Here is a 13283-nt window from a genome sequence, read left to right as displayed (position 1 = left end):
TGTCAGTATAAATGAGTAGCTCTGATTCTGCAAAGCCAAAAATGGCTTTTCCTATATCTGGTTATCTCCTAAAATACCATCCAGAAAAAATGCAAAAATTCACAAGATCTGTTCTTGTTTTCGGAGAATTAAATGTGATGTTTCCGCTAAGAGTTAGACTGTTTGAGGAGGAAATATTTGTAAAATTAAGTTTAAAGAATTAAGAAATTAAACTAAAGTAACAATTTAAAGATGTTGGTAATAATGGTGCTGAAGGGTGGAGCTATCCTGATACACAAAATCAATTTTGTCAAATCGTGTACAACATTTTAAACTTATTTCTTTATGATAGTTACCATTTAACCATTTGTATGACAATACAGCTAGTGTCAAAAGCAAACGTTAAAGATGTTACCACACGGTAGAAATATTGACCTATAACTTGAAGAATGACATATTTCTTTAAATGCAACTCTTGGATTTATTACATGCTTTTAAAGTGCAAAAGAAAATAAAAATATATATATAAAGAACACATGAACAAAGGTACCTTGTGCATTTGTTTGTCTGAAAATATGTCTTTTGCATAAATGCCATTTTAATACATTGATAACAATTTTGCTTTACAAGGTGAAGATCAATCGAATACATGTAAACATTTTGTACGACATCACAGTTCTAATTCAATCTCACATTGGCAGTGCTGCAGTTTGAGCTGCATTTTATCCTGCTTGTGTATGTACATTTTTTCCAATTTATTCCTGTCAAGTTATCAAAATCAATGGAGCACTAAGAGGCTGGGAATTTTTTTTGTAGTTGACAAAGAGGCATAAATATGTTCTATATACTTAAATGCAATTTATAATTGCTAGAAAAAAAAGTACTTCATGCTCATTTCCACTGTACGAAATGTTTGAATGTTTAGAGCCAGCGGTACTTGAAAACATAAAGCAATAGGCTGTTTAAAAACCTTGCTAATGTACAACAATATATATTAACACACATACACACTGTTGATTTATTTTTACATAAAATATTTAAGACAGCTAAGGTTTTCATTCTGAACCAACCAATGTTTATAAAACATTTTAAGATGATTGTCAAGACCGTATCTAGACATTTCATGAAAAGATAACAGCGTTGGTTTGACAGTCACCAATGTGCAATCTAACATTCACGCATTAACATTTAAAATAAAAAATAAAAAAAATGAAATAGATGCAGTGAAATAAAGAGACACCAGTCCTGGGACTGAGGCAAAAAGACCTACACAGATGTAAAATCACGTTGATCACGTTACCAGACTTGATATTTCTGAAAGATTAGACTGTGGTTGTGATGCTTTTAAAGCTTAATTGTGGTTTCTGTGTCTCTCTCCCACTTGCACTCACAAATACAGAGGTGGGAATAGGGGTGATGTTATGATCAAATGCCTCCTTTTGTAAGAGGTTATCATCGTAATTATAAGGATTTTTGACAGTCATCTGTTATTTGAAGATTTTATGTGTGTTGAGGATTGTGCCATGCTTGTTTATGCAATAAGCTGATAGATAAACACACAATAAGTGCAACAGAAGAAGAAAGTCATCAATCACTAAAATCCACCAAACCTTGGGAGTAGAAACAAATAATTTTATATATATATTTTATACTTTTGTATTTTTTTCCATAAAGGTTTTGCAGCTGCCGCCTTAAAATGTAATCAGTCCAAAAGGATGTTGTCATCTGTTATCACTCCCATAGATCATCGTTTTACGACAATACCAGACTGGCTTCTCATAAAAAAAAACTTGTGTCTAATGGATAAAAAACAAGATTTCAACAAATTAAAAATGACCTATCACACATGCATTCATGAATAAATTATTTTAGTGCAGGGTCTTATTCATTGTAAAACAACACTTCATCTTTGCCCAAAACAAGGGGCTTAATTTGAATTATATTTCTGGGAATAATTTCTGCACCACAGTTTATGTTCTGTTGTAGGCTTTTAAAAAAAATACAAATTTCCCTGTATAGGTAGCAGCTTAATGTCACAAAAAAATATTCAGCTGTTACTAGCAATAACCAAGTACAGTGAATTGTGATTTTGCCAGAATGCCAGAATTAACGATTTATGTTTTGGTATAATTTAGTATCTGTAGTTTGTGCTTGTGTCAGATTCTACGCTCTACCTCTGCTGATCGGAAACTTGAGGTTTCTATTGTTGATTGAAGCAATATTGGAGATTCATGTTTGGAGGACAATTGTTTTTAAGTCCTGGATTTCTAACACTTTAATATTTCTGTATTTTCAGTTTTCCCAACATTACTTTACATGAATGCAGGCGTTATTATATTTTTATGAACAAAGTTATGCGTTTTTATTTTTTCTTACTTTTGCAGGGAAAGGTTTAAAATACCACTGAGCTTCTGGGACTTGATGAGCCTTTTATCCAAAGTCCATAATGGTATTGCAAAATTCAAAAATAGCAAAGTTTCAAGTCTGAATCCCAAACACCTCGTGATGTCTGCATGCAGCTGCCCAAGAAAAGGCTCAACAGCAAATACAAGCCTGAGGTCTGAAAATCAGCACGTACAGTTTGGGAATATGAAACACACTGTGGAGGCACATCTGAACTCTACACTGTAGCCCAATGACAAATTCAATGGAATTGCTCTGTGTTTTTAAAGAAATAAAAGATGGGCGCTAGAAATGTTCACCAATCTTAACTCACTGATTCTGCGTTGCCAATTCCATTTGATGGCAGTTGCACAGGCCATGTGACAAGGGAAATGTTGTTTGGCTTGCAAACGTCCCTGTTTACACTCTGCTTTGTATGCAGGAATGGTGATGTTGGATTTTGGGATGAAGAGGTTTGGATTAGAGGCTTTTATACCACTTTGTTCCTGCCCCTGCTTCCTGGACATGGAAAGCATGTCTTTCTTTTCCTCCCTTTTAAATGTCTCTTTTACGATGGGCAGTCCTGACTCCTCCGCCGTCGTTTGTTGCCCACTTCACCGTTCATGCTGCTCCTCACGCTCTCATCCTGCCTCCTCTTCATCTTTCCAATCTGTTGATAGGAGATAAAGCACACATGACTACAGTTGTTAAAAAAAAACGAAACATTGTTGATAAGGAAAGTCATAAAACAATAAAAATAATCATAGATTTGACATGCCCTATGTCCAATTTGTGAGAATGTGCCTCCTCTTACAACAACTGAAAATGTAAATAGATTTGTCATTAATATAAAGAAGTTGGTTTAATAATGTTTTGTGTTGTTTCTTTTTTACTCTTGAGATAATAGCTCCTTTTTCTTTTTTTTCAAGAGAAGACCATCAATAGGTGAGAAAATCAACATATCAATGAATGAACACTAGAGGTCAGTGTAATACTGAAGAAAGCACAGTAATGCACAGAACGCGGATACAGTTTTACTATCAAAATGTAATTCAAACCTTTGAAATAGAAAACATAAATCAGCTGTATTATTGTAATATATTTGAATGAAGGGGTCCTGCTATGAATATCAACATTATCAACGTTACAGGACATTGGGCTGGTATCGGTGGGATGAAGCTCCATCAGTTGTATCAATAAGTCTTTAAATTTAAAATGGTTGACCATTAGTTGAAAAAAATCCCAAACCGTGTCAATTAACTAATTCATTTATGGGAGTCAGATGTAATTTCCAGAGCTGAAATACATCAACGTTTCTTCATAGTTCCTAAAAATAACACATCCACGTCCACGTCCTAACAATTGTGAAGTCTAGTCCCTAAACTATTCATTGTTCTACTTATCTTAAAATAATGAATGCAGTGGGCCTTAATCTTGTAATTATTGTGGACCTGATTTGTTTTAATTTTGTTGTTAAAACAAATCTGGTCTACCTCCCTGGTTTGGTAGGTCATACAACTCTGCAAAACAAAATGATTAGTAGAGTTGTAATTGTTTCTTCTAATTTAAGACAATTGTTAATATTAAATTGTCTTCGTTGAAGAAGACAAAACACAAACATGTCCAGCTGCCTGTCTACATTTAGCCAAGAACAGTAGGTGGACAGACCTTGGTGTCGCGTTCGGCAAATTTCTGGAACATGTTGGCGTAGGTCTTCTTGTCCTGTTCATGATGTTCCTTAATCTTGCTCTGGCAGATGGAAATCTGACCATGTGCCGCTCGATTTGAAGGGTTGACTCGCAGCACTTGCTGAAAGTCTTCCATGGCCATGCTGAACTCGTTACGAAGGAGACGGGCTTCCCCACGACGATACAAAGCCTTCTCGTTGTCCTCATCAAGCTCAATCACCTTAAACACACAAAAGAGTAATTAGGTAAGACGCAGAGAGACAAAGTAGTGCCATTAAATGGTGTTTGAATGTGGATAAATATCACCAGGGTGTTGCAGCTCACCTTGTTGCAGTTGTCCACAACTTGTGAAAACTCTTTCATCCGCAGGAAACACAACGCTAGATTGAGGTGTGCTGTCAACGTAAAGGACTGTGTCCTCTTCTGCTGCTCTGTCCCAGCACCACACTCCATCTCCAGCCAGGAAACGATACGCTGGTACTGGATGACTGCCTGGTGGTACAGACCTACCTAATACAGGAAGATAATAGCATTTTAGGAACATGTTAACAATACAATATCACTTACTTTTGTTTGGACAAAAGATGAGGAATGTACCTTGAAATACTGATTCCCTTTGTGCTTAACTCCAGCAGCCAAATCTAGCTTTTCAGGCAACTCCATTTCCCAGGTTTCTTTAGCCTTGTGGAAACACAATTAAAGACACGATTCAAATAAAGGGAGTCAACATTGGTTGTCATTGTCTTAGTGTCAGCTGAACTGATCTACATAACTATGCAAGACTTGTTGAACTTTGCTCAAAGTGTACTTATTTGTCTTAAACAGAAAAACAAACCAAAACGAATGTCTATTTCTTCAGACATTGAAGAAAACAATGGGACTCACCTTTTGAAAACTTTTGAGGGTAACTTCGTATATCAAGTCTCTGTCTGGTCCAACTTTGTACTCAGGTTTACCTTTGCTTCCAAAGCCATACCTGTACAAAACAAAAAGGACATGAGCCGGAAGAAGAAATTCACGAGAAGAAATGTCATAGATATTACAAGATGGGATTACAGTTTCTTGAAAGGGAAGACGTAGGAGTAGCAGAAATGGATAGTTCTAATCCCTAAGAGGAGTAATTAATGTGGATTTTGGGGATTTAAATTGGAGACGCATTATGTAAAGAGTAGTTTCTGCTTTTGTTCGTTTGTGTGTCTTTATTTTCTTATTTCAGATTCACTTTCTGTTATTACTACTTGGCATTTACTCTTAGTTTGCTATGAATTTGTGGTACTTGTCTCCAGCCACTACTTGGTATTGCTTTTGCTTGAGGGGATAATTGGTTAGGCTTGTGTGCGAGGGGTTAAGAGAATTATATTATGTGGTTTGGGCAATACAATACCTTCTTTTTACCTTCGTAATAGCTCCTTATTTCTGACCAATATGACTTTTCTTTATCTTTTGGATGACTCATTCAGGTGTTGGGGACCCAAATCACGCATGTCACCCTTCAATATTGATGGATTTTAAGCTTTTTAGAAATGACTCTGACAAATAAGGGATTAAATGTACTGTTCATTTAGATGTACATCTTTTTGAACATTACAGCATCTTGATAAACCCAGGCAAATGTTAGCCTTTCAGTATTCAGGTTACTGTCAGTGAGTGCTTTCCCATGAGAAGACAGATACAATACTGTACAATAATATTTAATATATCTGAGTCCACACACATGTACAAAATATATATATTGATAATAGTAGCATCAACAGCATTGCTGAAAGATTAGATATTTGTAAATGTATGGGTTCTTCTGGTTATGGTATTGGTCTTCAAAACCACATATCAGAGAAGAAAGAAATGCATATAATGCATAAAACAGAAAAATGTGTATAATTATTATCTGGCTCAGGGTTTTCAGTAACTTACTTTGGTTTTAAGTAAAGTACACAGCACTCTCCTTTCTGCATCTTGTCCATGGCTCGGTCCACTCCGAGAGGAACGTCTTTATCCTCAGCCTCGCCGACAATAAAGCTGACGTCCCTGCAGTCAAACAGTCGATCGCCACACCTTCCCTCCAGGTGCACTGTGAGACAAACGAGACAAATCATGACACAATTTAACCTCTGATATAACAGTTTAATGTCCTGGCTATTTGGTACAATATCAGTAATTATCCATTAAGAAAATAATGACCTTACCTTCAACGCTTGAGCCATCGTTGGGATTAGTGTAACCGTCACCTTTGACCTTTATTCTTCTTACGATGCCGGAATCGTCAGTGAGAATCTCTCCTTCAAACTTGAGGAGCTCCATCTGTTTAGTCGTAAACGTGAATTCAATGATTGTTCATTACGAAACAAATACAAGATTACAGCTCTGCAGAACTGGCTGTATGCTGTTATATGTGTGGGAGGGGGAAAACAAATTCATAACAAATAACAAGTAGGAGTCATCACATCAAGTCATGATTGAAAAAAATAAAGATAAATAATGACTGTTAAAGTAACAGTACAGGTAGAAAACTATTAAACCCACAGTTTTTATGGCTGCACTACTCAAACAAATAAACATTTTTTACAACTTGTACATCATTTTAGACAATATTATCACACTGTATTTTATTATATTATCAGTCACTGTCTGTGTATACAGCAGCCTACACTTACAGGTGCAGGAGGATGGATAGTTGACAAAAGCGTTAATAAGCACTTATAGCTGCATACAATTGCATCACCGTATGTTATAATGCATTTAACTAATGTTTATATATGGCTTATGAATGCTAAATAAGGGGAGTTACAGTAATTTTGCCAAAATGTCAATACCTCTGTTAAAAATTAATGAATAATCTGAATATAGTGAGCAATCACATATACCATTGAACACCCGATTGTGTGGTAACACCTGACACAGTTAGGTAAGATTGGGAGTATTAACAAATTAATTAAAATTCATTTTTATGACTAACATGTGCCATGGGGGGGGGGGGGGACTTGTAAAGCCGAACAGTTGGCTAAATCTCTTTAGATATTTCCCAGAGCTGAATCATAATTGTAATTGATTATAAAAGCCAGAGAAAGCCTGAGTAGTATCCCTCAGGGTGACGCAGAAATAATGCATGGCACAAATGGCAGCACTGACGTGGCACACCTACCTCAAACACAACTGACGAGTTGGGAGGAATTTTTTCAGGATTTCCCGCAGATCCATAAGCGTACTCTGGTTTACACAGTAACGTGCACACCTCGCCCATCTGCATAGACAACACACCAATATCCCAGGCCTTGAGGACTTGTCCTGTGAGTGGATGAGGCAAATAAGAAAACCTATTAGCGATGTTGCTGGTTTATAAAACGGGTTTAAATGCTGTGTCATCATCTTAATTACATTGATAAGAATGCAAAGGAATAGTTTGACATTTAGTGACTTATTCACTTTCTTGCCCATGAGTTTGATTAGAGAACTGATACAACTGCCATATCTGTCCAAGAAAGAGTCCAACACATCACCACATAATCCCTAAACCCCGACTTGTTGTTTTTACTCTTTGTTTTGTATGGATTAAAACAATGAGATATAGCGTGTTAATTGGTGAGCTTTATAGGTGCGGGTAAGTGAATAGAAGTGTTAAGAATCTCATCTAACTCTCAGCAAGTAAGCACACTTTCCAAAATATAAAACTATTCCTTGAAGTAAGATACAACACTAAGGCACCGTCATGTATGACAGTAATGCATGAAGTCACCTACCTTTGCCCACATTGAAGCAAAAAGCTTCTTTGCGATCTTGACTGCAGTCAAACTTCTCCCCGGTGAGCAGCTTCCCAGTGTAGTGGACGGTCACTTTGTCCCCAATCATCGGTCTCTCTCCATCGAGCCCATGACGCTGCACAACCTGCAGACAGAAAGAAAAGCTTCCAGTTCAAGTAAGACGCCTTTTTAAACAAAGAACATAGAAGAGATAAGATCATGGAAAATCATGACCATGCCATATGGTGGAACAACGAGTCCTACTGAAGCCTGAACACCTGCAACAAAACATTACAATCTAAAGCAAAGACAATAAATACCTTGATAACTCCTTGGTCTTTACTAGTTGTTACATCAATGCCCTTTGCAGCGAACACGGCTGTGGCTGGCTGGCCATCCACAGTCAGATCCTGATCAGTGGTCATTTCTGTGTGTGGGCATCACACGGTAACACTGTAAACATTATGAACACAAGCCTACGCGTTAGCAATCTGAGCACCATAAATAACATGTCCTCGTGTCTCATGTTTACACTTTGGGGCCAACTTGCAACAAGGAAAACGGCTCATGAAATAAATCCCATTTGTCGAGCCGGACTGGAAAATCACAGTCTCTGACAAAAAAAAAAAAAGATCAATGCAAGATCTCCATAATTCACACAGTAAATATGACTTTCTCCTCCACATTATATAACTTGTAGATATTTAAGGAGAGATTGTTCGAGTAGCATGTACTGTACTGGAGATATTTTTACAGTTTTATTGCAAAGGCCACAGTAACATTGATCGCAGCTGTACGAGTACGGGCAACATTGCTTTGCACCGCAGAACCTCGTTTCAATATTTTCAGTGTTCATTTTGTATGGAGGATTTCAACATGAGTCTTCTTGTCTGAAAGCCTCATAGGCGTAAGTCTGGGCTAGACTACGCTTACTGAGAAAGCTGCACCTTCACAAACACAGTCATGTAATCTCTCCGTGTTTGTGATGAGGCAGGTTATTATCTTGTATTTGATCATCACTCTCACATTTAAAGGTTATACATTGATATAATATCTTATCCAAATATGAGGCTACATGCTGTCGAGCTTTATCTGGTGATGAGGTGATAGAGCTCAAATGTTGTCTCCTCTGTGTCTCTCAAGCTGGATTACTGTTAAGTCATGTGTTTTTTTAACAGTATTTGCATACTGCTACCTGCATGACCGCCATATCAGAACAACTACTGATCCCTTCTTCAGAATTTATATTCTCATCCCAAATACTCCACAGTATATTGTCACCGTATCAATTTTAAAGCATTCTGTCAAAAACATGGATTGTTTTTCTTTTCTTTCCCTTCCCTTCAAAACAATGACAGACAAGACAGATAGATTGAAATAAAATAAATCTATGACGAATCAAAACATTTTGGTATCTTACTATGAGACAAACAGATGGATAGACAGACAGAGCAAGAGAGAGAGACACAGTAGATATATATAGAGAGAGAGAGAGAGAGAGAGAGAGAGAGAGCGATAGATAGATAGAGAGAGCGATAGATAGATAGAGAGAGAGAGAGAGAGAGAGAGAGAGAGAGAGAGAGAGAGAGAGAGAGAGAGAGAGAGAGAGATAGATAGATAGATAGATAGATAGATAGATAGATAGATAGATAGATAGATAGATAGATAGATAGATAGATAGATAGATAGATAGATAGATAGATAGATAGATAGATAGATTGATTGATAGAGAGATAACTGCTGTTGTTGCTAAATGTTGAGTCTCTCTTCACAGTAGTAATCTTTGTCGACACGCTCTTTGACTCAATAAACGTGGCTGGAGACATTTGTCAGTCTGACCTGGCAGAATAGTCTTGACCTTGTTTGAAGACAATGAAAAAGCTAATTAGCTGTTAAGCATGTTTGCACTATTTGGTGATTATTATCACATGCACCAGCTAAGACATTAACACTTGCTCGAATAGCCTCAGCTCAGTGCTCTGAGAATGTGCCAGGATGTTACCAGAGGCCAGAGTTGTGAAGTAACAATTACAAATAAAAATGTTCTACGATGCGATGAATGCATTCATCTGTTATGCTGTAATCCGACCAACAAGTGTTTTCTGATTCGTCCTACACTGTGGAATGTTCCCTTTAACGTTCTTTTTTCTAACTTTATTATATTCAAAAGTGCAACATTTCAAACCTAAATTGCCTCTTCAGCAGGGACAGGGATAAAGGCAATACTATAATGTAATTAAAGTTTAAAACAAGTTTTTAAAGGAGCTTTATACATACAAGAAAGATATGCGTGTGTTTTGCACACTGACTAACAAGTGTAAACAAAGAAAAATGTATATATTTAAATTGTTGGTTGTATGCTGGTGAGCCACCAGGGAAATAAATATTACATAACTGTTTATGAAGAACTATATAACTAAAGATAGTCTCTAAACTTTTATGACATCTTATTTTACTGTAACTCTCGCTCATCTTTCGTGCTCCCTGCTCTGGATATCATGTAACATTAGGACAGGTTTGGGTAGTAGAGATTTTCTCGATTCCGCTGAGCCAAATTGAATCATATTTAATTTGTCAATCTGAGTAAAATCCTGTTCATATTAACTGCAAAGCCTAAGGACAGTACTGTGAGTGATAGGTCACGCAGGGTGCTGATCAGACGGCAGTCTTGTGGCCACTTAACGTTTCCACAGAGATGGCTTCACATTAAAGAGGAACGGCAGTTCTCATTCCCTGCATCATTTTCTAGATTTTTCCAGCAGTTGTCCTGTACACTAATAACATCCCAGATGTTGTTGATGACCATGTACAAATATTAGGATATTATGCCGTGCTGACTATGTTCTGAGCTGTTCTGAGCCTGTAAGTATAAAAATGAAGCAACAGAGCTCGACCTGATTAGCCCCATTTTGAACAAACTGTCCTTGTGTGAGGACTGACATATGAGGTAACAACCCAAGCCATGTTCTTCAACCCACAGGGTACAACCATAAACATCTGTCTGAACCGACATCTGCTCAATTTATTCTGCTTCTTCAATTGTGTGCCACTCTCAAAGATCAAGTGACGTGAACTGAACTCCTCAACACAAGCGCAGAACAAAATGTCCGTCTCTTATGCGGCAACACCTCTTCAGTTTAACACACTATTTATTTTAAATTTCATGATTTCATTTTAGATGTAATTCATTTCACGTGCATGTGAGAGTGTGTGTGTGTGTGTGTGTGCGTGCGTGCGTGTGTGTGCGTGTGCATGTGATGTGTGTCTGAACACAATGTTCCTTCTATTCACAGTTCCCCGCTGGCAAAGCCTGACGGTGTTCACCAATCTGATACCCCCTCACGTACAACCTAACTTTAATTTCTGAATGAACATAAGCTGATTTTAATTATTCAAATTGACCAAATTACATTTACATTAATGCAACATTCAAATTGAGATAAAGCAAGTGGGGTTATAGTGTGATAATAACCATTAAATTCCCATAATTAAAACATATTCATTCCATGAAGTTCATCGTTTTTGCTTTACCGGTATGAAAGAATTAAGTATTAAACACTGAAGGAAACCAACTGCAAATAGTTATGACACAGATAAAATGGCATGTAGGCTGCATGTACCTAAACTCAGATGCCCTGCGGAGGAATGCAGGAACAGAACACAATGAGCCAAAGACCACATCCACAGATGCACAAGTTTCATCTGTACACTCTGTCTCACATCCGTACTCTGCTGCTGATTCATATGTGAACATGTGAGCACACACTGTGCATGACAGACCCATAGCCTGACATCCTGGGCAGAGCATTGGCTGGCATGGGAGATTATTTTTAAACCTGACAAAAGACATGGAGTTATAAGAATGTATGAAAGAAAAGCTGCTTCATATGGAGAGCACTTTTTGCAACGCTGCTACAGTGGCGTATTTACTGTTAACGTGAATTGAATTGAATTTTTTCATAAGGCAAAGCTGAAGAACCAATCACCCTTTACTTAAGTATCTTTACGTGTCAGTGTATTTCAACATTAAGTTGTTTGCAACCATTAAATATCTCCTTCAGGCAGAATTTGCCTCAACTCGTGTGCATGTCAGCAGGCCAACTCTTCTTCAATCTCACCACATCTAGATCTACAGTACGTCATGTACCTTGACACCCATATATTTTAAGTAAGCTAGTCAGAGGTGATGTACAACTTCGTCCAAAATGAAAAGGGATCAGCACAGAATGAACTCCAGTTAATGTTACCAATTCTCAGAAACAGTGTTACAACCTGCACTTTACGAAGATACACCTAAAGCCCAAAAGGGATTCTGGATGGGAACTCCTGTCCTCATCCGCCTCCATTGGGAACCACAGCCAAGTGACACACACACACACACACACACACACACACACACACACACACACACACACACACACAAACACACACCTATAAACACACTGGGAGTCTTATCAGCCCTTAGTTTTCCAGGGTACAGTGGGATACAGCTGGAACCTCAAATGCACCCGAACGTGTGACAAATTCAACATCCACCCTAGATCAGTTTACAATCAGACAACCTCAACTGTTGGGGATCTCTTTTAATCATTAACGTTTTTATGAGACCGGTTTTGATGTTTTACGATGTATAACAAGTGTCCCCTTCTACTCAGCCAGACAGAAAACACTAGAAAGCCGGTAACCTTTATGCATTAATTAACGAATTAATTAAATCTTTTATCAGGAGAATAGAAGGGATACAGTAAAAGACTCACATTTCCTTGCGCTCCTTTTTGTAGTTTTTCCCCGTAACGGCCGGTTACCCGCTGAAATTCTGCCGGTAGATTTTTTTTCTCCACCGCGTCTTTACCTCCTCATTCAAGCCCGACCCGCTCTCCTCATGTCCAGGGTACTAAATGTTCTGTCCATGTGGTTATTATGTCCCGTGGTCCCGTCACCCCTTTCCTCTCTAGTGGCGATGAACGTGTCGGTGAAGCAGCCACATGGATCCTAGACTTCAAAATGACACTGGTGAGGGAGGCTGAGGCACACAAGCGAGAAAAAGAGAGAGAAAAAGAGAAAGAGAGAGAGAGAGAGGGAGAGAGAGAGAGCAGAACAGAGTAGAGTAGAGTAGAGTTGTGGGAGGGCGTTTAGTGTAACATTAAGGGGCAGGTCTTGGAAAGCAGCCACAAAGTAACACAATGTTCCGGCTGTACTGTAGCTGTACCGTTGCTGACGAGAACACTGTGTTCTAATAGACACCCTGACCTGTAACCCGTTCCGTGCCGATCCAGGCCGGGAACAGGCTGTACCGCAGCAGGCTGTCCTCTCCGCTCAGATGACAACTATCGTCAACACTGCCGTGTAGTAGCTGAGCCCTATTGCCACACAGACAGGATGCGAGAGCACCGAAATACAAGCACACCCCACTGGCCGATAAGACGCGCGGTGAGATAGATTAGGCTACCGTAAAGAGACGGTAGAAACCCCGCCTTTTGGTTTTGGTCTACCGGGGGAT

The 13283-nt window shown here is 38.3% G+C and overlaps 1 protein-coding gene across 2 annotated transcripts; it reads right to left on the bottom strand.

The window, feature by feature from the left end:
• Positions 1–449: 449 nt before the first annotated feature.
• On the bottom strand, positions 450–12773 carry fkbp5 (FKBP prolyl isomerase 5). 2 transcript variants are annotated; one of them, XM_079265316.1, is made up of 11 exons: positions 12541–12773; positions 8104–8236; positions 7784–7928; positions 7189–7331; positions 6233–6347; positions 5961–6117; positions 4935–5025; positions 4647–4730; positions 4374–4559; positions 4030–4269; positions 450–3031 (listed from the first exon to the last, which is right to left on the bottom strand). In XM_079265316.1, exons 2-11 carry the CDS (start codon positions 8206–8208, stop codon positions 2930–2932), a joined length of 1368 nt encoding a protein of 455 aa, XP_079121442.1. In that variant the 5' UTR covers positions 8209–8236; positions 12541–12773; the 3' UTR covers positions 450–2929. The 2 variants fall into 2 exon arrangements, with proteins under 2 accessions (XP_079121442.1, XP_079121443.1); XM_079265317.1 differs by having other exon boundaries at positions 8104–8210.
• Between the last annotated feature and the right edge of the window lie 510 nt (positions 12774–13283).

This window comes from Melanostigma gelatinosum (assembly GCF_949748355.1).
Source record: "Melanostigma gelatinosum genome assembly, chromosome: 3".
NCBI classification, from domain to species: domain Eukaryota; kingdom Metazoa; phylum Chordata; class Actinopteri; order Perciformes; family Zoarcidae; genus Melanostigma; species Melanostigma gelatinosum.
The sequence above is the reverse complement of the archived record's forward strand: the minus strand, read 5'-3'. Positions and strand labels throughout refer to the sequence as shown.

Coding starts and splice junctions, on each gene's coding strand:
- fkbp5 (XM_079265316.1), bottom strand. CDS start 8,208: ATGACCACTGATCAGGATCTGACTGTGGATGGCCAGCCAGCCACAGCC. Junction 7,332..7,783: donor TTGCTTCAATGTGGGCAAAG/GTAGGTGACTTC, acceptor ATCCACTCACAG/GACAAGTCCTCAAGGCCTGG. Junction 4,270..4,373: donor TTGTGGACAACTGCAACAAG/GTGAGCTGCAAC, acceptor TGTGTGTTTAAG/GTGATTGAGCTTGATGAGGA.